Below are 27,837 nucleotides of genomic sequence, written 5' to 3'. Positions count from 1 at the left end.
AAAACTTAACCCTCCCCAAAGAAGCCATGTACTCTGTACAACCCCAAGCTGCTCTAGTAAGCTATTTGAGGGCTTTATGTTTAGTTCATTGTTTGCTTATCTTTTATCATTTTATTTTCAACAAGAAAGAGGTATGATAAAATGGATTTTGGGGAAGGTTATCTGGCAGACTATTGAAAAGGATGGTGAGACAAAATAATTGACATAATCAATTTTTAAGGAAAATATTTAAGAACAAAGAGTTGGATACAAACTGAACAACAAATTTAAGGACAGATGAAGTGATCAAATAAGTAACTTTTGATGAGAGTTTTATAAAAACTAGTACATGAGTTTTGTATTTTTCTGATAGATATTCACATGAGTTCTCTACACAGAAACAACCGTAATGCAAATAGTTCAGTTATTTCTTAATTTATTAGGAATTGTAAGAAGTAAATAGTCTTGCTTCATTTTACAGTCTGGTTAACTGAGGTTTCAAGAAACAATTAAGCCCTAATGCCCCAAGATAAGCATTCTATACAATGACTTAACTTCTGTATATGTGGAATAGTGCTAGTTTGGTACCATTCTTGGGAGAACTGAGAAAATAGTAGTCATTTTCTGGTTTAGTTGAGGAACACTACTTGATAAATCAGTGATTAGTTATATTATTCTTTTTTTTAGCCACATGGGAATATCGGTAACTGGTTAAATGTTCCCTTACTATAATGTTCTAATAATGTAACAGAAGCCTTGTTCTCTTTAACTTCTGGTATATTATCCAGTTTTTACATCTAGATATGCAAAATTGTTTAGGTTTGTGTAAAATTCATAGTAGAGTCAGAGTAACTCAGGAAAAAGTGAAGGGACTTCCCTGGTTAAGAATCGACCTGCCTGTGCAGGGGATACAGGTTCAATTCCTGGTTTGGGGAGCTCCACATGCTTCAGAGCAACTGAGCCCCCTATGCCACAGCTACTGAGACTGTGCTCTGGAGCCTAGGAACCCACGATACCTGAAGTCTATGAGCCCTAGAGCATGTGCTGTGCAACAAGAGAAGTTGCCAGAATGGAAAGCCCTTGCACCTCAATGAAGTGTAGCCCCCACTTGCCACACTAGAGAAAGCCTGCGTGCAGCAATGAAGATCCAGTGCAGCTCCCCTACCCCAAAAAAGTGGAATATAGAAAGCCAAGCATTTGGCTGAAATAAATTTGCAAAGTAGAAATTAACAAATTAATTTGTAAACTATTATGGAAGTAGTTTGAAATCAGACCACAAAAATTGTGGAATGCAGTGTCTAAAGAATTTTAGTAAATGGAAACCATTAGCTGTCTTTAAGAAGTGAACCAATATAAGCAATTCTTTATGGCTATACAGGCTTCCCAGGTGGCACAGTGTTAAAAAATCCACCTGATAACGCAGGACACGTAAGAGACACAGGTTTGATCCCTGGGTTGGGAAGATCCCCTGGAGTAGGGAAGATCCCCTGGCGTAGGAAATGGCAACCCACTCCAGGATTCTTGCCTGGAAAATTCCACAGACAGAGGAGTCTGGCACAGCGGTCCGAACCTTGCAACGAACTGGGCACAATTCACACACACATGCCTGCATGTGCACACATGTACATTTTTCTTTGTGTTGAACCATTTGAAAGTAAGTTGCAGACAACATGGGATGTATACTTCAGTAGTTCATCATGTATCATTTAAAAACAAGAGCATTTTCCTACATAACCAAAGTACGATTATCATATGTAAAATACAGGAATTCCATAATAATCAACTAATATTCAGTCAATATTCAGTTTATCCTAGTTGTCAAAAGAAAATTCTTTATAATTGCTTTTCTCAAACCAGAATTCAATCAAGATTCATTTGATTATGACTCTTTAGTTTCTTTAATCATTTTACCATTTTCTAAAAACTCCTTGTCATTGCTTTGAAGAGTCTAGATTTTAAAAAATATCCTCTAAAAATATTCTGCATTTTATATTTGTCTGTATAGGGGAGGGAAAATTTTTCCATTTGCCCCTCTCATTTCTTTTGACTGGTCTAATACAAGGCAGATTAGTAAGAGAAAAACAAATTTAATTTTGTATATATGGTGGTCTCATACGAGACCACCTGACCTGCCTCTTGAGAAACCTGTATGTGGGTCAGGAAACAACAGTTAGAACTGGACAGACTGGTTCCAAATAGGAAAAGGAGTATGTCAAGGCTGTATATTGTCACCCTGCTTATTTAACTTATATGCAGAGTACATCATGAGAAATGCTGGGCTGGAGGAAGCACAAGCTGGAATCAAGATTGCCGGGAGAAATATCAATAACCTCAGATATGCAGATGACACCACCCTTATGGCAGAAAGTGAAGAGGAACTCAAAGGCCTCTTGATGAAATTCAAAGAGGAGAGTGAAAAGTTTGGCTTGAAGCTCAACATTCAGAAAACAAAGATCATGGCATCTGGTCCCATCACTTCATGGGAAATAGATGGGGAAACAGTGGAAATAGTGGCTGACTTTATTTTGGGGGGCTCCAAAATCACTGCAGATGGTGATTGCAGCCATGAAATTAAAAGACGCTTACTCCTTGGAAGGAAAGTTATGACCAACCTAGACAACATATTAAAAAGCAGAGACATTACTTTGTCAACAAAGGTCCGTCTAGTCAAGTCTATGGTTTCTCCAGTGGTCATGTATGGGTGTGAGAGTTGGACTGTAAAGAAAGCTGAGCACTTAAGAATTGATGCTTTTGAACTGTGGTGTTGGAGAAGACTTGAGAGTCCCTTGGACTGCAAGGAGATCCAGCCAGACCATCGTAAAGGAGATCAGTCCTGGGTGTTCACTAGAGGGCCTGATGTTGAAGCTGAAACTCCAATACTTTGGCCACCTGATGCGAAGAGCTGACTCATTTGAAAAGACCCTGATGCTGGGAAAGATTGAGGGCAGGAGAAGAAGGGGACTACAGGATGAGATGGTTGGATGGCATCACCAACTCAATGGACATGGGTTTGGGTGGACTCCGGGAGCTGGTGATGGACAGGGAGGCCTGGCATGCTGCAATTCATGGGGTCACAAAGAGTCGGACATGACTGAGTGACTGAACTAAACTGAACATAACTAAAAGATTCAAAAACTGACCAAAGCAAGTTGTTTATTTTATATACCTTTTTGGACAAAGAGTAAATTATTTGTGAAGATTTGACAAAACAAAGGGATTTGGACTTAGAGGAGCAAATTAATGAAGAAGTAATGAAGTTTGCATATACAGCTTCTCTGCCCCAAACTATGTGTCTCTGGCAATAAGGATGCCTCCCATCCTCTGGCACAGGGAGGAGACCTTCCCATAGGAGCTTTGTTTCCTGCTTTCAGGGGAACAAAGGAGGTTTAGGGTGTTCCTGCATGAACTATTTCTCAGGTAACTTTAATTCAAAATAGTATGCCACTTTGGCATATTTTGGGGTGGCCTTCTCCAATTCCAATCAGTTAATTGTTTATGGTATTATTGAACTTTTTCTCATTTTTTGCTGTAACTGAAAGTTGGATCTTAATCCGACTCTGATTAAATGTATTTTGCAATAATTTTTCTAAGTGAGATTGGGTACTGTATATTCTGCCAATGTGTTACAATATGATACTTGTTTTTACTGCTTTAAATAATGCTGAGTTTTATCCCTTGGTTTAAATAGCAGTTGCCACATGTCTCCTCTGTGATACTATAATAGTTTTCACTTCATGATTCATAAGTAATCTTTGGGCTGTTACATTTGCAGCTGGGTGAATATTGTGTTATCCAACAAGCTTTCACTTAATGATTGTATCCATTTATGATCCTTGCCTAAATTATTAGGGCTTTACAAGACAGTCATTATCTATTAATAATACTCTATTTTCTTATAACTTTTGGCTAATATTCTTCGTAAGGAAGGGCATTTCTCTTCTTTCAGTCTCCATATATTTATGGGTTTTTTTAATCCAATGTGTTATTATCATTTATATTCATTAATCTCTTTTTATAGATTCAGTTCAGTTCAGTTGCTCAGTCGTGTCCGACTCTTTGCGACCCCATGAATCACAGCACGCCAGGTCTCCCTGTCCATCACCAACTCCCGGAGTTTACTCAAACTCATGTCCATCGACTCGGTGATGCCATCCAGCCATCTCATTCTCTGTCGTCCCCATCTTCTCCCAACCCCAATCCCTCCCAGCATCAGACTCTTTCCCATTGAGTCAGCTCGTCGCATGAGGTGGCCAAAGTATTGGAGTTTCAGCTTTAGCATCAGTCCTTCCAATGAACACCCAGGACTGATCTCCTTTCGAATGGACTGTTTGGATCTCCTTGCAGTCCAAGTGACTCTCAAGAGTCTTCTCCAGCACCACAGTTCAAAAGCATCAATTCTTCAGTGATCAGCTTTCTTCACAGTCCAACTCTGATTAAATTGTCCCAATTTTGTTCAATGGAAGGTCCTTTAAACTGACTTCTTTGTTCTTTTGACTTGTCTCTCTATTAGTCATTAGGAACTTTCTTACTTTCTGGCACAAAAGGATGACCCAGGTTTGCCTTGTATTTTCTGTGCATTAGACCTAGAGTCAGCCATTTCTTTAATGAGTCTTGATCTGCTTTAAGGGTCAATGGTAATTTGAAACCAAGATATAAGCATTAGGTATGCTCATTTTTATTGGGATTGCTAATTTTAGGCCTTGAAAACGGTATAACTATGGGAAAGACTTTAAAAAACTGATGAGTTTATATTGATATTTATAATTTTTTGAATTACTTTGTATTTGTATTGAATTACTTTTTCTTATACTAAATATCTTAATTCCTAGGAAACAACAATATATTTCCTTATTTTATTTGTATATATATTTGTTTTATACTATGATTATATAAAATAGTTTCATAATTATAATACCAGCATGATTGCTGATATAAATCCATCTGGGCAAGTTCAAAATGTCCTTGTAGTTCTTTTCTGACCTACAGAAATTATTAAAACTTTACAGTGTACATAAAATTTGAAAAAATTATACTGTGAAGACTGATATATCTGCAACCAAGAGTCTACAATTAATATTTTACTATATTTGCTTTGTCTTATATCTTTCTATTCATCTATCAGTTAAGATTATTTTTTATGATGAAAGTTCTTTTTCTGCATGTATGTGTGTATATACATACAAATATATATACATTCTTGCAGATAAAAGTTTAAAAGTTACTTAAAATAATCTCTCTCTCTCTATTTTATGTTATCAGTTTCATAAGCAGTCATTCATTACTTGTGTCAGTTTGGGGTTGCCTTTTATCCCTCTTTGAATAAACTGTGCTTTCTGTATATGCTTTGTTTGTTTTTCCTCAATGCTGGCTTAGAAGTACCCGCCTCTATTTCCTTGAAGAGGCAACCACTGTTCTTTTTCTTTTTTTCACCATAGATTTTGCCTATTCTAGAACTTGATATAAATGGAATTTGTCCAGTGTGTACCCTTTTCTTTTCATCAGCATAATATTTTTGAGATTCTTCAGTAATTAGCATATATTAGTGAGATTCTTCAGTAACTAGCATGTATTGTTTCTTTTTATTGATAAGTATTTTTCTGTATGAATATACCATGGTGCCACTTCCTTTTTCTGGGGTTGACTTTTGTCCAATTTATTCCTAGTATAGGTTGCTTGCCAGTCCCTTCAGGTAGTTGTTTTTTAAATAGTTTTTCCATGTTATAAATTGTTTTCTCTGGGAGACTTTCTTGGATATGAGTTACTCTTAACATTGCATCTTGATCAGATAAATTTTTATTTTTTCCTAGTTTACAAAAGGTTTTGAAATTTTCTCTCTGACTTCATGTGGTCAGCTTTCATGACTGTCTTACAGATTTTTGAAGTTAAATTTATTTTAATCGAAGTACAAAGTTCAGGCTGGAAGTTGAATGGTTCTATGAAGACCTACAAGATCTTCTAGAACTAACACCTCCAAAAGATGTCCTTTTCATTATAGGGGACTGGAATGCAAAAGTAGGAAGTCAAGAAACACCTGGAGTAACAGGCAGATTTGGCCTTGGAGTACAGAATGAAGCAGAGCAAAGGCTAATAGAGTTTTGCCAAAAGAGTGCACTGGTTATAGCAAACACCCTCTTCCAAGAACACAAGAGAAGACTCTACACATGGACATCACCAGATGGTCAACACTGAAATCAGATTGATTATATTCTTTGCAGCCAAAGATAGAGAAACTCTATAGAGTCAGCCAAGACAAGACCAGGAGCTGACTGTGGCTCAGATCATGAAGTCCTTATTGCCAAATACAGATGTAAATTGAGGAAAGTAGGGAAAACCACTAGAACATTCAGGCATAGTCTAAATCAAATCCCTTATGATTATACGGTGGAAGTGAGAAATAGATTCAATGGATTAGATCCGATAGAGTGCCTGATGAACTATGGATGGAGGTTTGTGACATTGTACAGGAGACAAGGATCAAAACCATCTCCGAGAAAAAGAAATGCAAAAAAGCACAATGGCTGTGTGAGGAGGCCTTAGAAATAGCTGTGAAAAGAAGAGAAAACAAAAGCAAAGGAGAAAAGGAAAGATCGACCCATTTGAATGCAGAGTTCCAAAGAAGAGCAAGCAGTGATAAGAAACCCTTCCTCAGTGATCAGTGCAAAGAAGTAGAGGAAAAAAATAGAATGGGAAATACTAGAGATCTCTTCAGGAAAATTAGGGATACCAAGGAACATTTCATGCAAAAATGGGGTCAATATAGAACAGAAATGGTATGGACCTAATGGAAGCAGAAGATATTAAGAAGAGGTGGCAAGAATACACAGAAGAATTGTACAGAAAAGATCTTCACGACCCAGATAACCATGATGGTGTGATCACTCACCTAGAGCCAGGCATCCTGGAATGTGAAGTCAAGTGGGCCTTAGGAAGCATCACTACGAACAAATGTAGTGGAGGTGATGGGATTCCAGTTGAGCTATTTCAAATCCTAAAAGATGATGCTGTAAAAGTGTTGCACTCAATATGCCAGCAAATTTGGAAAACTCAGCAGTGGCCACAAGACTGGAAAAGGTCAGTTTTCATTCCTATCCCAAAGAAAGGCAATGCCAAAAAATGCTGAAACTACCGCACAATTGCACTCATCTCACACGCTAGAAAAGTAATGCTCAAAATTCTCCCAAGCCAGGCTTCAACAATACAATACTTCAACAATACTTCCGTGAACTTCCAGATGTTCTAGCTGGTTTTAGAAAAGGCAGAGGAACCAGAGATCAAATTGCTAACATCTGCTGGAACATTGAAAAAGAAGTAGAGTCCCAGAAATCATCTATGTCTGCTTTATTAACTGTGCCAAAGCCTTTGACTATGTGGATCTCAATGAACCGTGGGAAATCTTGAAGAGTAGTGAATGCTAGATCACCTGACCTGCCTCTTGAGAAACCTGTGTGCAGGTCAGGAAGCAACAGTCAGAACTGTACATGGAACAACAGACTGGTTCCAAATAGGAAAAGGAGTACGTCAAGGCTGTATATTGTCACCCTGCTTATTTAACTTATATGCAGAGTACATCATGAGGAACGCTGGGCTGGAAGAAGCACAAGCTGGAATCAAGATTGCCGGGAGAAATATCAATAACCTCAGATATGCAGGTTATTGATATAACCACCCTTATGGCAGAAAGTGAAGAGGAACTCAAAGGCCTCTTGATGAAAGTGAAAGAGGAGAGTGAAAAAGTTGGCTTGAAGCTCAACATTCAGAAAACAGAGATCATGGCATCAGGTCCCATCACTTTATGGCAAATAGATGGGGAAACAGTGGAAACAGTGTCAGACTTTATTTTCTTGGGCTCCAGAATCACTGCAGATGGTGATTACAGCCATGAAATTAAAAGACACTTGCTCCTTGGAAGAAAAGCTATGACCAACCTAGACAGCAAATTAAAAAGCAGAGAAACTACTTTATCAATAAAGGTCTGTCTAGTCAAGGCTATGGTTTTTCCAGTGGTCATGTATGGATGTGAGGGTTGGACTGTGAAGAAAGCTGATGGCAGAAGAATTGATGCTTTTGAACTGTGGTGTTGGAGAAGACTCTTGAGAGTCCCTTGGACTGCAAGGAGATCCAACCGTTCCATCCTACAGGGAATCAGTCTTGAATATTCATTGGAAGGACTGATGCTAAAGCTGAAACTCCAATACTTTGGCCACCTGATGTGAAGAAGTGACTCATTGGAAAAGACCCTAATGCTGGGAAAGGTTGAAGGCAGGAGGAGAAGGGGACGACAGAATGAGATGGTTGGATGGCATCACTGACTCAATGGACATGAGTTTGTGTAAACTCTGGGAATTGGTGATGCACTGGGAGGCCTGGCATGCTCCAGTCCATGGGGTTGCAAGGAGTTGGATTCGACTAAGCAACTGAACTGAACAAAGTTAAATATCTATGTATACTTACGTATATGCAGTAGGGCTTCTATGGTAGCTCAGCTGGTAAAGAATCCCCCTGTAATGCAGGAGACCCTGGTTCAATTCTTGGGTCAGGAAGATCTGCTGGAGAAGGTGTAGGCTACCCACTCTAGTATTCTTGGGCTTCCCTGGTGGCTCAGACAGTAAAGAATCTGCCTGTGATGCAGAAGACCTGGGTTCGATCCCTGGGTTTGGAAGATCCCCAGAAGGATGGAATGGCTACTAACTCTAGTGTTCTGGCCTGAAGAATTCCATAGACTGTATACAGTCCATGGAGTTGCAAAGAGTCAGCATGACTGAGTGATTTTCACTTCACGTTTTCATATATATGCAAAAGAGCTGTGTTATTGGTTACATTTTTAAGATCTTCTATTGCCTTGCTTATTTTTTGAGCACTTGAACTAACTTGGACCAAAAGAGGTTAAGATTTTTGTTATGAAGGTTTTGCTGTCTTACCCCTCTATATCCTATACTTCGTGTTTTGTGAAACATTTCTTTAGTACTTGTTATATATTCACTGCTAGTTGCAGCCTTTAGCATTATAGAGTCTCCTTTTGTTGTTGTCCTGTAAAGCTTTTGGATCTGAGTTCTACAATTTCCTGATAGCAAGATCATATACTCTGATTTCTTATTGTTTGCATTTGTTTGGTATATCTTTGTCCATCTCTAATTAGCCTTTATGAATTGTTTGTTGAAAGTGTGTTTCTTGTATTCATGAGTTTTACGTTATGAGCCTATCTGAAAATCCTTTTACTTGAGAAATTAGGGCTTCCCTGGTGGCTCAGATGGTAAAGAATCCTCCTGCAATGCAGGAGAACTGGGTTTGATTATAGATATATATATATAGCTGATATACTTGATTTCAGTTTTGTCGTATTCTTATATGTTAACTTATATGTATTATAATTATAGCTTGTCTTTTATATGTGGCCTGTTTTCCTATTCTTTTTTTAATTTAAGAAGATTATTTGTCATAGTAGTACTGGAACTTTATATGTTTAAAAACTATATACTGTTAGCTTTATAATGACCTTAGTTCTGTTTTTTCTTCGGCTCCTTCTATTTTGTTTTTCTGCTTTATATGATATCATTTTGGAGATGGCAATGGCAACCCACTCCAGTCTTGCCTGGAAAATCCCATGGACAGAGGAGCCTGGTAGGCTGCAGTTCATGGGGTCACTAAGAGTCAGACACGACTGAGACTTCACTTTCACTTTTCACTTTCATGCATTGGAGAAGGACATGGCAACCCACTCCAGTGTTCTTGCCTGGAGAATCCCAGGGATGGGGGAGCCTGATGGGCTGCCGTCTATGGGGTCACACAGGGTCGGACACGACTAAAGCGACTTAGCAGCAGCAGCAACATGATATCATTTTGTTTCTACTTACAGTTTTCTGTGTGGAAATCAATGAATTTATTCTATTTTCCCATTTCTTCCTTTTCTACCATTCTGTCTTCTTTTTTTAGAGTTGTATTTCTGTTTTGCTAAGTAGATAGTGTTTACATACCAATCTTGTATCTCCACCTTTATTTTAGCCTTTGATCTGCAGTTAAATAAATATAATGTTTGATACCTGTCTTTTTGTTATGCTTTCTAAAATCATCTGTTGTTTAGAGGAAGCTCATGAACTAGTGGATTCCTTAAAGTGAATACAGTTTTCTTCACATTCTTGTGTCTTTAAAGTGCTTTTCTTTAGTTTTGGTACCTAAAGTGCAGCTTGATTGGTTACAAAATCCTTGGCCAACACTTTCTTTTGCTGAGATTCTCTGAATACCTTGCTCCATTGTTGTATTGTTATCAATAAATCTAACATCTAATTTTTTTTTCCTTTTTTAAAAAGACCAGGTCGTTCATCTGGTATATGACTAAGGCTGAGCATTTTGGCTCATTTAGTGCCTTTGAAATATTGGCTCAGATGGTAAAGAATCTGCCTGCCATAGAGGAGACTCAGGTTCGATCACTGGGTTGGAAAGGTCCCCTGTAGAAGGGAATGGCAACTCACTCCAATATTCTTGCCTGGAGAATTCTGTGGACAGAGGAGCCTGGCAGGCTACCGTCCTTGGACATGACTGAGTGACTTAAAAAAAAAAAAAAGTATAAATAGATTCAGTTCTTTTATTTTCAGAAAGTTTTCCTGGAGTTAAACCCTCGGGGGGTGGGGGTGAGGGAAACATTAATTCTATCCTATCTTGTTATTTTACTTTTCTTATTTAAGGACTCCAGTTGCATGCAAATTGGATCTTCTTTGCCTGTCTTTTATGTCTATCACTTTCTCTTTGATGTTTTTAAACTCTTTGTTTAGATCCACTGTATCCCTTTTTGCAGCGTTTACCTGTTGTTTATCCTTTACTAGTGTGGGATGTTAGATTTCAGATTCTTGGTTTCTCTCCTATTTGCAGTAGCTTTTTAAGCTATACTTAATTAATTTTGGAGTATCATGTTACTTTTTTTTGTTCTTTGTTTTTTGGAGAGTGGTTGGTGGGGTATTTTTATCAGCTGAAGCATTGGAATTCTACTTTCATTTTATAGTAACTTTCTATGGGTGTTTGAGTCCTTTTTTGTTGTTGTTCCTAATGAAATATGTAAGATGTAGGATTCTTCTGGGTCAAGTGGTGGTGGTGGAGGGGAATGGGTAAAAGGAGTTAGTTGGTTTCTTAGTTCAAAAGTGTTTTCTATTATTGGAAGGATGGATAGCAGTTTCTTTATTAAATGGTTCCTTTAGAGATGTTGGTTGGTTGATTTTCTGATAGTTTGATGCTGCTTTATCTCTAAGGGGTTTTAATTTCAGTTCCTCTCTCCTCCTCTCCTTTCTCCCCACCCCACCCTCCTCCTCTGGCTCCCTCTGCCCTCCTCTTCCTTGTCTTCTTCCTTCCTTCTTTTTTTCATGGCCAAACCTTCAAAGGATACCTCCGCTACTGTGTGTGTCTCTTCTCCACAAGACTAACAACTTCTGAACCACAATTCTTTCGGAGCCCCTACCAGGGCTGTGGTAGCCACCAGATTTTGTATCCATCTTCTAGAGGAGAGGATTAAATAAGTTGATCTTATTTTGTGTTCTGCAGTTGGTTTTCAGTTGCTCAGTCGTGTCTGACACTTTGCGACCCCATGGACTGCAGCGTGCCAGGGTTCCCTGTCCTTCACCATCTCCCAACTTGTTCAAACTTATGTTCATTGAGTCAGTGATGCCATCCAACCATCTCATCTTCTTTTGTCCCCTTCTCCTCCTGCCTTCAATCTTTCCCAGGATCAGGTCTTTTCCAGTGAGTCAGCTCTTTGCATCAGGTGGCCAAGTGTTTTGCAATACCTGACTATTTGGGTAAGGCCTCCAGGTGCTGGCTCTGTTGTTTTCAGTTTCCTCTTTTACATGTAAATTGAAGTCTGTTTTCTAGTTATGCTGTTGGTTTGGGCCATAGATGATTTTATTTGCTTTCCTTGTTGATGTGAAACTTTTCATAGGACTCTAGAAAAGATCCCAATTTAGGTGACTATCATTATCTTGTAGAAACGGGGAAGTCATACTCTGATCACTTTAACAAATGGTTTAGTGCCTTTTCCATGTAAGCTTCAAATTAATACTAAACCACAAATACTTACAAAATAATCCTAGTTTTCATGTACCTTTCTAAGAATAATATACAAATACTAGGGCTTCCCTGGTGGTTCAGAGAGTAAAGAATCTGCCTGCAGTGCAGGAGACCTGGGTTCCATCCCTGGGTCGGAAAAATCCCCTGGAGAAGGAAATGGCTACCCATTCCAGTATTCTGGCCTGGAGAATTCCATGGATAGAGGAGCCTGGCCGGCTACAGTCCATGGGGTTGAAGAGTCGGACATGACTGAGCAACTAACACTAAAAGTTATACAGAATACATTAAAAATATTATTTTATTCAGTAGCTATTAGATAAATACTTCCCACCATTTACAGATGAGGATGCTGAGTCTGAGAGGTTAACAGCAACTTACTAACTAGTTATTAATGGGTAAGAGTCACATCTATAGAACTTGCTCCACCAAAATGACCATATCCTATTTTACTTCATTTGATATTCACTAAACATTTGTTGAGTTCCTTAGACTGTACTGAGTTATATATTAGGCACTGGTGATTGAGCAGTGAACAAAATAGGTCAAAATACTATTCTTTTATTTTTTTTATAATTTTATTTATTTTTGGCTGTGCTGGGTCATCATTGCTGCACGAGCTTTTCTCTAGCTGCCATGAATGGGGGCTATACTTTGTTGAGGTGCATGAACTTCTCATTGCAATGGCTTCTCTTGTTTTGGAGCATGGACATGGCTCTGGTGGTTGTGGCTCCTAGGCTTTGGAGCATAGACTTAATAGTTGTGGTGCATGAGCTTAGTTGCTCCACGGCATGTGGGATCTTCCTGGATCAGGGATTGAACCTATGTCTACTGCATTGGCAGGTGGATTCTTTACCAGTGAGCCTCCAGGGAAGCCCCCCAAATTCCTATTCTTACAGAACTTACATTTTAGCAATAATGTTCTCTCCTGGCCCAACCCATTAGTCTATCTTCTTGAAACTTTATTTGACTTTGTGAAAATAATACTAGTCAAAGATATTTATAGGACCTAATAATATGTATCATTCAACATGATTGTGATTTTAATAATACCACAAAGCTAAATAATTTCTGACACTCCAATTGACTAGTTTAATTACTTATATACTATAACATAAACAAAAATAAAAGCTAAAAGTGTCGATTGCCAGTGACAATTATGTACTCCTGGTATTTCTGCAATACAATATGGTATATTAAAGACATTACTTTTCTAAACTTTATATTGTTTGGTGTCTGTTGAAAATAGGTTGTTATTTCAAGATTTAAAGTAGAAAACTCATCTTCTGTACTTAACATACCTATGAAAGTATTGATTTTATACCACATAGTTTTAGATGGCTTAAAATTCCGTGTTAAGCATTTCTGAGTGTTTCAGTTTTCACTTATTTGCATGAGAGGTGAAGGATTTTTATAACCTGCTTTTAAATAATAGAATCCTATTTAGAATTCTTCTAGTGCTTTGTTAAGAAAATAATACTTTCATCATATGTCATTTCTTACTGTATTTTGTTAACTCTATTGCTATTTTGTTAACTCTAGTGGTATTGTAAATTCCAATATGGAACAATATAAAATAAGGTAATCTGTATTTACTCTGCTAATTTTAATACAGATTTTTGAGCAACAGAGTGGCTGATTGGCACCCTCTGTTGGTCATTTTATTTACCTACAGGCAGAAATATGTTAATAAAACAGTTAAAAATTTGTCTTTTATATTTTTATTTCTCTTTTAAATTATATTTTACAAATCTTACCAAAATAATTCTCTAAACCAGGTTTATAAGAATAAGGTACACTGTTATATAGCTGTGCTTTTGATTGAGTGATTTTTATGGTTATTTACTTTTTCTTCAGACTGGCTAATTGTAGCATTTAGAATTGGCATTAACATTGCAGATTTTAAAGCAAGTATTTATTTAACTGTAGCAAACTATTAGCTACAGTAACACGTTGTTAAATAGATAATGTTTAACAATTTTGTTGTCAATTTGGATTAATTAGAAAAACATCATGTTTTAGCACCCTAAATAGCAATTGAGTTATTTGAATTGAAAGTAATTCAAGCTTCTGAAACATAAAGCTGGATTACTTCATCTCTTAATTTTTTAAAGGCAGACTTAATTATTCTGTAAGAATATATGGTTAATTGGATTTATATTATAGTTTGATAATATTTGTGTATAATAAATTTGTTGACTAGTCCTGAAAAGGACTTTCCTGTGCAAGTAATTTACAGTTATAGGGAAAAAAAGCTATTCCCTGCCAAGTGGTTGAATAAATTAGAGTGGGAAAATTTTTTTGGTAAATATTCAGTCAGTTGCTTTTGGTGTTTCTAATATTTTAGAATTTCACTTGTCTGCCAAAGTCTTACGTTTAATCCAATTTAATAATGCCTAATGGATTTAAATTTTAGCAAAATCTATGACCTATTTCATAATACTGAAGTTACTCACTGTATTAGAGCTTCCTTGTATTTTTTCACTGAAATAAATATTTTGAAGAATTTATGCATTGCTCATATAGGAGATATTTTTAGAAATATTTACTTACAAATGCCAGCCAACTGTGTTTATACTGTATTTCTTGTACCAATTTGAGGAAATTGAGATTTGTGTTTGATTTCCAGTTGATCTTTCAGTATATAATTTCACAACATAGTTGACTATTCAATTGAATTTTTCACTCTGATGACCTAATAAGCCAGCTGGTATTCCCCAACATGACAAATTGAACTTGTCTATGAAATATTGAACTTGACTCTTTAAAATTTATGATTCAACAAAACATTATTTTGAAATAATGAGTACTTTTATTTTTCACTGAGTGAATTCCCTGTTTTTAAATACCAGTGTGACCACAAAATTATTAGATAGGATCCTGAGAATTTATGGCTTTAAGTCTACTATATTACTTAAGTTATACCTAGTGCTAGATTCTATAAATTATATATATATATATAAATTCTATAAATACTATATATATAAACATCCCATATAGGCTTACTGATTGTAAGTACCTCAGTAAATTATTTTTGCTCCTTTGGAATGTATTTTACCTGTAATACTTATGGGCTTAATCCAATAAGAGAGTTAAAAAAAAAGTAGGATATATTTTGTTTTAAAATTTGGTGCATGATAATGAATATTATGTGCAGTCTTTTTAAAGCAAGGCTACTGACATGCGTATAAGATATGTTATACTCTTCTGAAACTTAGATACACTTCACACTCCCACTCAATCTTTCTCCAAAAGCTCTTTTAGAATCAAAACAGTATTCAAATGAAGCTTCTATCTGATCACATACTTGAGGTACCTAATTAAATTAACTGGCAGTTAATTGGCTAACCAAATTGAATAGACAAAAAAAAAAAAAGAGTGCACAGAAGAATACTCCTGGATATATTGCTCTAGAAATGGAATGCTAATCTCTAAATGTAAGTTATTTATTAGGAAACAGGATATTGGAGAAATGTTAAGAGATGGGATTGATTTGGTATAATGGAAATAACTATTTTGAAAAAAAAATTTTATGATAATAGTGTAGTCTACATTCAAACCTGGAAGTGCCTTATATCCCAAGAATTTCCTTTGATACATTTTCTATTGTCATGGTAATGTTTTCCTTGTCACATTTATTCTCTCTAGAGGGCCACTCCCTTCCTTTGCCACCTTAGTTAATTTATTGTTTTGATATATGCTTAGTGTTTAAAGCTTCAAGGAAATAAATTATGATATTTCTGCACATGAATATGTAGCAGAGAGTAATTTTTTAAATGTTAGAGATTTTATAGGGATAATGTACCCTTTGGTGGCAAACTCATGGTTAGAAAGTTTATTTATTAACTTTTTCAGGTGACTATAATCTGGTAAGCTAGAAATGTAATTTATGAAATGGTTACCCAAGATATACTTCCTGGAACTTGTGTAAATATGGCATATCTTGTTTATAAATGTAAGAGGTCACAAAAGACTTTCATTGTAGAGTAAGCTAATATGCAGTCATCAGGGAAAGTACAGGTTATGTGAAAAAATCAAAGAGAGAATGGCTCTATTTCTTTTAAAGGCAGCTAGTTGTTGACTAAACATCACAAAGTTTGAAGCAAATAGTTGATATTAACTGGAAGTCATTGTTATTCCAGGATACGTGTTTGTTTTTAATATTTAGGCATTTATGAAAGATTGTTAAAATAATTGCTTATTAGAGAAGATCTTTGTTTTTTCAATAGGATTTTGTTTTCTTTTGACAGTGAGGAGAATTTTGAAAGTAAAGAACGGACAGCTTGTAGAGGAAAGATTGCCATATCAGGTATGCTGTAATGGATCATTTTTATATTGCTGAGTAAATTCTATAAAGTAACTTCCTAGAATTAGTGGTTTTTTAAATTCTTTATATCCATTTTCATTTTATTTTGCATACCTCTACCAGAATATTTGTTCTAAAACACTGTTTTCATCATTATGCTCTACATTTGTGTAAACTTTTACAGTTTGAGAAAACCAATTCATGTATATTGGATATATTAATGTAGTTTTCTCTTCAGTGCAACACTGTGAAAAAAGCACAGTAGTTCTGTTTTTCTACAGACTCAGAGGTTAAATGACTTCCTGTAAGTAGTTGAGCTGGGCTACAAACTCAAGTCTTTTAACTCTCCCTTTTCGGCTCGGAAGTTTCAATACCGCTTTTTTTTAATGTTTGTCTACTCCAAAATTTCCATGAGGGTTAGAACCGTGTTTGCTTTGTTTGTCGTTATAAACCCAGAAACTAATACAGTGCTCATACTTAGTTATTATTCAGTGAATATTGATTGGATGGATGACTGCACTCTGTTGCCCAAAGGATAGAGAGTAGACTCTCCCCCACCAGAGTTTTCTATTCTGACCCAACCATTTTTCCCTAGACTGTATCGTCCATGGGGTTGCAAAGAGTTGGACACGACTGAGTGACTTTCACACTCAAAACTGTTTTTCTCGTCATATCGTCCACTGTTCCTATACATAAGCTGTCTGTATTAACTATATATTTTTCTCTGTGTTCTGTCAATGCACCCTATGCTCCTGACCCCCAGTTAACTCTTGAAATAACTATAGTATCTTCAGGATCTATTAGCTCATCTATAAAGCTTTCCTTGTTATCATTCCCCTAGAAATGATATTTTCCTTCTCTGAATTCTTAATACAGTTAGGAAACCCTTTACCACTAGATGGCACTTATGCTGTGTTGTCTCAGTTTCTCCAAAGTGTTTAAGGAAGCTAAAGACAATGGCTTGGAGATACCACAGATTGGAGTGAATAAATACATGACTGACTCATATGTATGCTAGTTAGATAATGTATCTTTTATAATTATTATCTCACTGATACATTTTAGAAACACCAGACCTCCAGCAGCCCTTAAGTAATAACTAGGTTGTTTCATTGGCTGAAAGCCTTATTCTCTTAGCTCCAGGAAGCCTGCTGCTGCATTTCAGGCCATGTCACCCAAGGAACTGTTTTTAGAAACATCTTCATGATAAACAAAAATTCTACTACAGAATGGGTAGACCTGAATTTTACATATGACATAATTGTCCTAAATCAGAGGAATTATTCTTAGCAGAAATTTTTCAGAAAATAGCTATATATAAAAATTTATTGCTTGCTGTATAGTTATTTATGTTTTCCTTTTTGAAATTATGATATGAGTGGAATAAAACATGTTTTATATCTTAATTATGCTTCTGATGCCAAACATAGCACTTTTGCATATTAGATTGTTGTTAACTATGTTCAATAAATTTTAATGTGAAAAAAAATTACAGATTTTTAAAGAGGATTCTAAAAATACTTAAATATAATCCTTAAATACTTAAATATAATTCCTTGCTTATGCTGTAGTGTCACTCAGTACACAAATGAGATGTGTTAAATTGTTATTGAAGACTGAATGCCATGATAGAGTTAGCCTCTATTGTCATTTCATAATAGGTTATTGACTGCAGCAGTTCATGAAATTAGCATTAACTGTCCTTTTAGAAGAGTGTTTAAATAAAAGCATTTAAGAGAGAAAACTGTTTTCTTGACTACGAATACTTGAGTGTAGAAATTAATCTTATTTCATGTGTTCTTTTATTATAAATGATAATTTTAAATTAAGGAGCCAAAATTCTCAGTAAATGGAATTCATTTTCTTCTACAAAATTTCTTCTCATCTTTGCTTAGGCTTAATCATATCTTGTCTGTGTATTTGTAAAAGATAAAAACAAAGAACGTTAAAAATGAATTCACCTTTATAAATCCATTTTATTTTGATATGGGAATGAAAATATGACTTGTTTTGATCAAAATGAGTATTTGCAACAAAATTTCATGGTGTTTCTGAGATTACATTGTTTTCCAGAAGATACTTGGGTTTTCTGTTTCCAGCTTCACCACTCACAGGCCAGATCTTTAGGAAAGTTAAAAGAATGATTGAGGTTTATCCTGATTATTTCTGCTAAACATAAAAAAATTGCACATGGTAAATAGGCACACTACTAATTCAATGACTAAAACCAAATCAGTTCATGAAAGTAACTTGGATTTCACTTTTGAAAATGACAAAACTCCTAGGACCTAATAGCATCAATTTAGCTATCCTAATCAGTTTCAACAATAAAGTGTCAATTAAGACATTAAAAAAGAAGGTAAGAGTACTGTAAACTAAAACTGAGTCAATCATTTGCAATAATGTGGAAGGAATTCTACTCTTTGGCACTGAATTTAAAAATAATTACTAACTTATATGTTTTCTTTTTGCCATCTGAACAGTACATGACCACTTGGGAAATAGATAAGAAATGTCCACCTTCTCTTCTTAAGGATCTGACATAGCTAGGCATGGGAAAGGGCAAACTGACCAATAGGCTGTGGTTGTATGGCAAAAGAAGCAAGGGTCCAATGTTCCTTTCAAGGTCGTGTAAATAGTTAATACCACCCTAGTAGAAAAAGACAACTATGAAAGAGAGCACTTGTGAAATGCAGTGAGGCATCCACTATGGTCTAGAAAGTAGCAAGCCCTTTGACAGGACATCAGTGAAGTCATGGAAGACAATAAAGGCAAGCCTATTAAAATCAAGAACAAAATAGCATTGTCTATTATATCAACTTTACAACAGAGTTTTATAAATTCTAGCTAAAATACTAAGAGTGAAAGTTGAAAAAACTGAAAAGATATAGATAAATTAAGTACTATTTGAAGATAATAGATTGCAGACCTAGAAAATAAAGGGAATTTACTGAGACGTTTACAAAAAGTGGCAGTTGCTCTCAGAGTCAGCAATAACTAGTTACAAAATATGACAAAAATTATCTCCTTTACAATAAAATCAGCAAAAAAACAATAAATATCCCAAGAATAACCTTAATAAAGATGTAAGAGTAATTGTATAATACTACTCTATGTAAATAGCATATTTGTAAAATTAACAGTTCCCAAGTTACTTTGGGTGATATGTGTGCTCAGTCACTCAGTTGTGTCTGACTCTTTGCGACTCTTGACTGCAGCCTGTCAGGCTCCACTGTCCGTGGGATTCTCCAGGCAAGAATACTGGAGTGGGTTGCCATTTACTCCTCCAGGGCTCTTCCTAAGTCAGTGATCGAACCTGCGTCTTCTGCATTGGTAGGTGATTCTCTGCGACTGAGCCACCCGGGAAAGCCCATTTTGGGTAATAGAATTCTAATAAAACATTTTGGAGGGGGCATTCTGACACAGTATTTCTAAGATTTACTTAAAGAAATTAGCAAGTGAGAATAATATGTTTTCGGAAGGGTATATTTCTGATGGTGAATCACTGTAGATGGTGACTGCAGCCATGAAATTAAAAGATGCTTATTCCTTGGAAGAAAAGCTTTGACAAACCTAGACAGCATATTATAAACCAGAGACATTACTTTGCCAACAAAGGTCTGTCTAGTCAAAGCTATGGTTTTTCCAGAAGTCATGTATGGATGTGAGTGTTGGACCATAGAGAAAGCTGAGTGCCGAAGAATCGATGCTTTTGAATGATGGTGCTGGAGAAGACTCTTGAGAGGAGATCAAACCAGTCCATCCTAAAGGAAATCATTCCTGAATGTTGATTGGAAGGGCTGACACTGAAGCTGAAACTCCAATACTTTGGGCACCTGATGCAGACAGCTGACTCATTGGAAAAGACCCTGATGCTGGGAAAGGTTGAAGGCAGGAGGAGAAGGGGACGGCAGAGGACGAGATGATTGGATTGTATCACCGACTGAATGGACATGAATTTGAGCAAGCTTCAGGAGATGTGAAGGACAGGGAAGCCTGGTGTGCTGCTGTCCATGGGGTCACAAGAATCAGACATTACTGAGTGACTGAACAACAACAAAAAATTTGTCAGGAGCCACCTGAGAAGCTCATTTTTTTTTAATTTATATTTTTGTTATATTGGAGGCAGATTACCTTACATTAATATATTGGTTGGTTTCGCCATACATTGACACGAATCCGCCCTGGGTGTACCTGTGTTCCCTTTCTTGAACCCCCCTCCCACCTCCCTCTTCTGCATATCCTCCCTTCAGGTCATCCCCGTGCACCAGCCCCAAGCATCCTGTATCATGCGTCGAACCTGGACTGGTGATTCATTTCACATATGATAATATACATGCTACAATGCCATTCTCCCAAATCATCCCACCTTCACCCTCTCCCACAGAGTCCCAAAGACTGTTCTATATACCTATTCATTTTCTAATAATAGAATTCTAATAAAACATTTTGGAGGGGGAATTTTGACCCAATATTTTTAAGATTTACTTAAAGAAATTAGCAGGTGAGAATAAGATGTTTTTTGAAGGATTTATTTCTGAACAGATGGTAAGGTATATAAAATTTCAATAGTTATGATGGTGTGGTATTGATATCAGGATATTAATAGGAAGTAATTTATTAATGACTTCAGATCTAGAAAGTATTAGCCAAGAAAAAGACTCTCAAAATGGCATATGTGGTGAAGATGGCTCCATTCAATCAGTGAAGAGAAGACTCTTGAGAGTCCCTTGGACTGCAAGGAGATCCAACCAGTCCATCCTAAAGGAGATCAGTCCTGGGTGTTCATTGGAAGGACTGATGAAACTCCAGTGTTTTGGCCACCTGATGCAAAGAGCTGACTCATTTGAAAAGACCCTGATGTTGGGACAGATTGAAGGCAGGAGGAGAATGCAATGACAGAGAATGAGATGGCTGGATGGCATCACCGACTCGATGGACATGAGTTTGGGTAAACTCTGGGAGCTGGTGATGGACAGGGAGGCCTGGCGTGCTGCGGTTCATGGGTCACAAAGAGTCAGACATGATTGATCAACTGAACTGAACTGATGATGGTCAGCCACATATAAGATACATATTCTTTGAAGTTTAAAGTACCTCTCCTAAGGACTGGGCTAATAGTTGATTCCTTAGTTTAGTTCTATTGGAATAAAATGATAACAGGAGTATTTTCCTGTACAACGTAAAAGGTCATGTAACATGGATTTTAGTAAATATTGAGAAGAATCCAACAGTTAGTAATATAAAATTCTAGCCAGCATGTGGTTTTGTGTAAGTATGAGATTATCATATAGAAAGGGAAGGACCTATAAAGAAACAGACTGTTAGAGATCTAGTTAAGTGCCCTCCTTTTACAAATTAGCGACTGAGACTCAATCTTGTAACTAACTTTTCCAAGCCACTTCTCAGTGTGGAACCAGGACTGATGCCTGAGCCTGACTCCTGTGCTGGGCTCTTATTTACCATATCCGTGTTCTCTCACTTTATAACTTAATCTTATTATTTATTCACTACATTTTTCATTTAAATTTGGAAAATTAACAAGTAATGAAATGTTTTCTGCCCAACAACTATCTAATTTTTCTCAAAAATGGGCATAATGAGAACAGGATGCAGTTCATAACATTAGAGCACTTGCTTAACTTCATTAAGGTTAAGAAGTTTACACAGGAAAAAGTTTGCTTTACATATAATTTGATTTGGCAAACAGAAACCTTGCATAAAAGTTTAAAACCTCTTTAGTCCATATCATAGTAACTTATATTGTGAAATGGTTTTCTATAATCTTGACATTTTCTTCAGATAGACAGTTTTCCAGTTTTAGCTGCCTTGTAAGAGCTTCCAAAGACTTTGGTCTCCCTAGAGTTTGTTGTTCTTGTAACTCAAGGAGTGTTAGCTCTGTGTTTGTGTGTGTCTCTGTGTGTGTGTACATGGAAGAACTGTATAAAACAGATCTTAATGAACTAGATTACTCTGATGGTGTGGTTAATCACCCAGAGCCAGACATTCTGGAGTGTGACGTCAAATGGGCCTTAAGAAGCGCTGCTGTTAATAAAACTAATGAATGTGATGAAATTCTAGCAGAACTATTCAAATCCCCAAAGGAGAATGCCATCAAGGTTTTACATGCATTGTGTCAGCAAATCTGGAAGACGCAGCAGTGGCCACAGGACTGGAAAAGGTCAGTCCTCATCCCAATTCCTAAGAAAGGTAGTTCCAGAGAATGTGCTGACCATTGGACAGTTGCACTCATCTCCCGTGCCAGTAAGGTCATGCTTAAAATCTTGTATGGTAGGCTTCGTCTTTATGTGAACCAAGAACTTCCAGATATCCAAGCTGGGTTTAGAAAAGGAAGAGATCAAATTGCCAACATTTGCTGTATTATAAAGAAAGCAAGGGGATTTCAGAAAAACATCTATGTGTTTCATCAACTACACTAAAGCCTTTGACTGTGTGGATCATGACAAACTGTGGAAAGCTCTTAGATAGATGGGAATACCAGACTATCTTACCTGTCTCTTGAGAAGCCTGTATGCAGGTCAAGAGGCAACAGTTAGAACCCTGTATGGAACAACTGATTAGTTCAGGATTGAGAAAGGAGTACGACAGGGCTGTCTGCTGTCACCCTGTTTGTTTAATCTATACACTGAGCACATCATGAGAAATGCTGGGCTGGATGAGTTATAAGTTGGAATCAAGATAAGTGGGGGAAACATCAGCAGCCTCATATATGCAGATGATGCCACTCTAATGGCAGAAAGCAAAGAGGAGCTAAAGAGTCTCTTGATAATGAGGGTGAAGAAGAGTGAAAGAGCCAGCTTTCACTGGCTAAGATGAAATATAAGACTAAATATTAAAAAACTAAGATCATGGCATCTGTTTATTACACAGCAAATAGAAGGGGAAAAGGTGGAAGTCGTGACAGATTTCCTCTTTTTGGGCTCCAAAATCACTGCAGACAATGGCTGCAGCAATGAAATCAGAAGATAATTGCTTCTTGGCAGGAAAGCTATGACAAACCTAGACAGTGTGTTGAAAAGGAGAGACATTACTTGGCTGACAAAAAGTTCTGTATAGTCAAGGCTATGGTCTTCCCAGTGGTCACATACAATTGTGAGAGCTGGACCGTAAAGAATACAGAACGCCAAAAAGTTGTTGCCTTCTAACTGTGGTGCTGGAGAAGACTCCTGAAAGTCCCTTGGACAGCACGGAGATCAAACCAGCCAATCTTAAGGGAGATCATCCCTGAATATTCACTGGAAGGACTGATGCTGAAGCTGAAGTGCCAGTATTTTGGTTATCTGATGCGCACAGGTGACTCATTGGAAAAGTCCCTGATGCTGGGAAGGATCAAGGGCAGAAGGAGAAGAGGGCATCAGAAGTTGAGATGGCTGGACAATATCACTGATACAATGAACATGGACCTGGGCAAACTCTGGGAGATGGTGAGGGACAGGGAGGCCTGGTGTGCTACAGTCCATGGGTCACAAAGCATCTGACAAGACTGGCTGGCTGAACAATCATGGTTTCCCTGGTGGCTCAGATGGTAAAGAATCAGCCTGCAATGCAGGAGACCTGGGTTCAATCCCTGTATATATTCTTTTTCATATTCTGCTCCATATAAGGTATGAATATAGTTCCCTGGGATCTATGCTGCTGCTGCTAAGTCACTTCAGTCGTGTCCGACTCTGTGTGACCCCATAGACGGAAGCCCACCAGGCTCCCCCGTCCCTGGGATTCTCCAGGCAAGAACACTGGAGTGGGTTGCCATTTCCTTCTCCAATGTGTGAAAGTGGAAAGTGAAAAGTGAAAGTGAAGTCGCTCAGTCGTGTCCGACCCTTAGCGACCCCACGGACTGCAGCCTACCAGGCTCCTCCATCCATGGGATTTTCTAGGCAATAGTACTGGAGTGGCTTGCCATTGCCTTCTCCGCCCTGGGATCTATAGGACCTTGTTTATCTATTATATATACATATATATATGTATATATAATAGTTTGTATTATAATGGGATCTGCTGATCCCAAACTCCTAATTTATCCCTTTCCCACCCCATTTCACCTTTGGTAACCTCAAGTTTGTTTTCTATGTCTGTGAATCTGTTTCTGTTTTGTAAATAAGTTCGTGTCATTTTAGATCTCATGTATAAGTAATACCATATAGTATTTGTATTTCCCTTTTTGACTTACCTCACTTATGATAATGTCTGGATACATTCAAATGTATCCATTTCTGCAAATGGCATTATTTTATTTCTTTTTATGGTTGACTAGTATTTCATTATGTATGAAATACATAATGAAAATAAATGTGGTATATACACACCACATCTTTTTTATCCATTTATCTGTTGGTGAATGTTTAAGTTGCTTCTCTGTCTTGACTGTTGTAAATAGTGCTGCTATGAACATTGTTGTGTGTGTATTTTTTTTTGAATTATAGTTTTGTCTCAATGTATGCCCAGGAGTGGAATTGCTGGATCACATAGCAACTCTATTTTTAGTTTTTTGTGGAGCCTCCCATACTGTTTTCCATAGTGTCTGCACCAATTTATATTCCCACTAGCAGTGTAGGAGGGTTCCCTTTACTCCACACTGCCTTCCTCCAGCATTTATTATTTGTAGACATTTTAATGATGGCCATCCTGTCCAGTATGAGATAGTACTTCACTGGTCAGATAATTTTTATAGTTCTGAAATAATTAATAAAAAGTAATGTTGAGCATCTTTAATGCACCTGTTGGTCATCTGTATGTCTTCTTTGGAGAAATGTTTATTTAGATTTTCTGCCCATTTTCTGATTGAGTTGTTTAGCTTTTTTGTTACTGAGTAATATGATCTGTTTGTGTATTTTGGAAATTAAACTCTTGTTGGTCATATCATTTACAAATACTTTCTCCCAGTCTGTAGGTTGCCTTTTCTTTTCTTTTTTATGATTTCCTTTGCTGTGCAAAAGCTTAAAGTTGATTAGGTCCCATTTGTTTATTTTTTGCTGGAGAAGGCAATGGCAAGCCACTCCAGTACTCTTGCCTAGAAAATCACATGGACAGAGGAGCCTGGTGGGCTACAGTCCAGGGGGTGGCTACTAGTCGGAGACGACTGAGTGACTTCACTTTCACTTTTCACTTTCACACATTGGAGAAGGAAATGGCAACCCACTCCAGTGTTCTTACCTGGAGAATCCCAGGGACGGGGGAGCCTGGTGGGCTTCCGTCTATGGGGTCGCACAGAGTCTGACACGACTGAAGCGACTTAGCAGCAGCAGCAGGATAACGTTGGTACTATGTATGTCAGAGAATGTTTTGCCTATGTTCTTTTCTAGGAGTTTTATGGTGTTCTGTTTTATATTTAAGTCTTTAAGCCATTTCTAGTTTATTTTTATATATTGTGTGAAGGGAGTATTCTAATTTCATTGATTTACACATAGCTGTCCATTTTCCCACCATCAGTTGTTGAAGAGACTTTTCTCCATTGTATATTGTTACCTCCTTTGTTGAAAATTACTTGACCATAGGTGTGTGGGTTTATTTTTGGACTCTTTTCTGTTACACTGAGCCATATGTCTTTTTTTGTTCCAATGCCATGCTGTTTTTGACTGTAACTTTGAGGCATCATCTGAATCTGGAAGGTTTATGCCTCCAGCCTTGTTCTTTTTCCTCAGGATTGCTTTGGCAATTCTGGGTCTTTTATGGTCCTGTATAAATTTTAGTTAAAATTTAGTTTTTCTAGTTTTGTGTAAAATGATGGGTAATTTGACAGGGCTTGCATTAAATATGTAGATTGCTTTGGATAGTATGGCCATTTTAACACCATAAATTATAACTCAAGAGCATGGTATACCTTTTCACTTCTTTAAGTCATCTTTAATTTCCTTTATCAGTATTTTTATAATTCTCAGCATATAAATTACCTCCTTGGTCAGGTTTATTTCTAAATATTTTAATTTTTTTGATGTGATTTTAAAAGCACCTTTTTAAAACTTTTCCCTTTCTGATATTTCATTGTTAATTGTAGAAAAATGCAACAGATTTCTGTATGTTAATTTTGTATACTGCTACCTTGCTGAATTTGTTTGTTCTAAAGTTTTTGGGTGGAGTCTTTTAAGGTTCTCTGTAGTATCCTGTCTTCTGCATATAATGACAATTTTACCTCTTTCCTTCAAATTTGGGTATCTTGTATTTCTTTTTGTTGTTGTTGTTTTCTGATTGCTGTGGCTAGGACTTCCAATGCTATGTTGGATAGAAGTGGTGATGGAATTTCCTGGCAGTCCAGTGGTTAAGTCTCAGTGCTTTCACTGCCATGGACTTGGGTTTAATCCCCGGTTGGGGAACTAAGATCCCACAAACCATGAGTTGCAGCCAAAAAAAAAAAACTAGGTGGTGAAAGTGGGTTGCATTGTCTTGTTCTAGAATTTAATGGGAAGGCTTTCAACTTTTGGTTGTTGAATATTACGTTGGCTATAGATTTGTCATAAGTAGGTTTTATTATGTCGAGATATGTTCCCACTACTGTGGTAAGAGTTTTTTTTTATCATAAATGGATGTTGAATTTTATCAGGTGTTTTTTCTGCATCCATTGAGATAGATGTTCATGTGTTTTTGTCCTTTGGTTGATGTGGTGTATCACATTGATTGATTTGCATATGTTGAACCATCGTTGTGACCTTGGGATAAATCCAACTTGATTGTGGTGTATGGTCTTTTTTATGTGTTGTTCGATTTGGTTTGTTAGTATTTTGTTGAGAGATTTTGGATCTGTGTTTATCAAGGATGTGCTCTGTGCTTAGTCACTCAGTTGTGTCTTGACTTTTTTCCCATGGGATTCTCTAAGCAAGAATACTGGAGTGGGTGGCCATTCCCTTCTCCAGGGGATCTTCTCAACCCAAGGGTTGAACCTGGGTCTTCTGTATTGTAGGCAGACTCTTTACCATCAGAGCCATTTTGTTGAGAATTTTTGGATCTATATTTATCAAAGTTATTGGCCTGTAATTTTCTCTTTTGATAGTGTCTTTGTCTGATTTTGATATAAGGGTGATGGTGGCTTCATAGAATGACTTTGGAAGTGTTCCCTTCTCTTCAGTCTTTTGGTAGAGTTTGAGAAAAGGATCAGTGTAAGTTCTTTGTATGTTTGGTAGAATTCCCCAGTGAAGCCATCCAGTCCTGGATTTTTTTGTGGGGAGTTTTTATTTTGTATTTTATGGATTCTGTTTCACTTCTGGGAAAGATTGAAGGCAAAAGGAGAAGAGGGGGGCAGAAAATGAGATGGTTAGATAGCATCACCGACTCAATGGACACAAATTTGAGCAAACTCCGGCAGATAGTGATAACAGAGGAGCCTGGCTTGCTGAAGTCCATGGGATTGCAAAGAGCAGGACACAATTTAACAACTGATAGCAACAACAACAAATGTCATTTCTAGTGTTTGATCTCTTCAAATTATGTTTCTTCATGATTCCATTTTGGTGGACTGTATGTTTTTGGAAGTTGTCTATTTCTTTCAGGTTGTCCAA

The 27,837-nt window shown here is 37.0% G+C and overlaps 1 protein-coding gene across 4 annotated transcripts in view; it reads left to right on the top strand.

Annotated features, from left to right (window-relative positions):
- Window positions 1-27,837, top strand: part of RTKN2 (rhotekin 2) — a 118,615-nt gene that overhangs the window by 16,414 nt on the left and 74,364 nt on the right. For all 4 annotated transcript variants that reach the window (XM_088841915.1, XM_088841912.1, XM_088841914.1 and 1 more), the window contains exon 3: window positions 16,275-16,333. In XM_088841915.1, coding sequence (XP_088698041.1) covers window positions 16,275-16,333 — 59 coding nt within the window. The remainder of the gene's footprint in view (window positions 1-16,274; window positions 16,334-27,837) is intronic.

This window comes from Moschus berezovskii, chromosome 12, assembly GCF_049115385.1.
Source record: "Moschus berezovskii isolate FMDL1 chromosome 12, NW_MosBer_1.0, whole genome shotgun sequence".
In the NCBI taxonomy this organism is placed as follows: domain Eukaryota; kingdom Metazoa; phylum Chordata; class Mammalia; order Artiodactyla; family Moschidae; genus Moschus; species Moschus berezovskii.
This window is presented reverse-complemented; position numbering and strand designations above follow the sequence as displayed.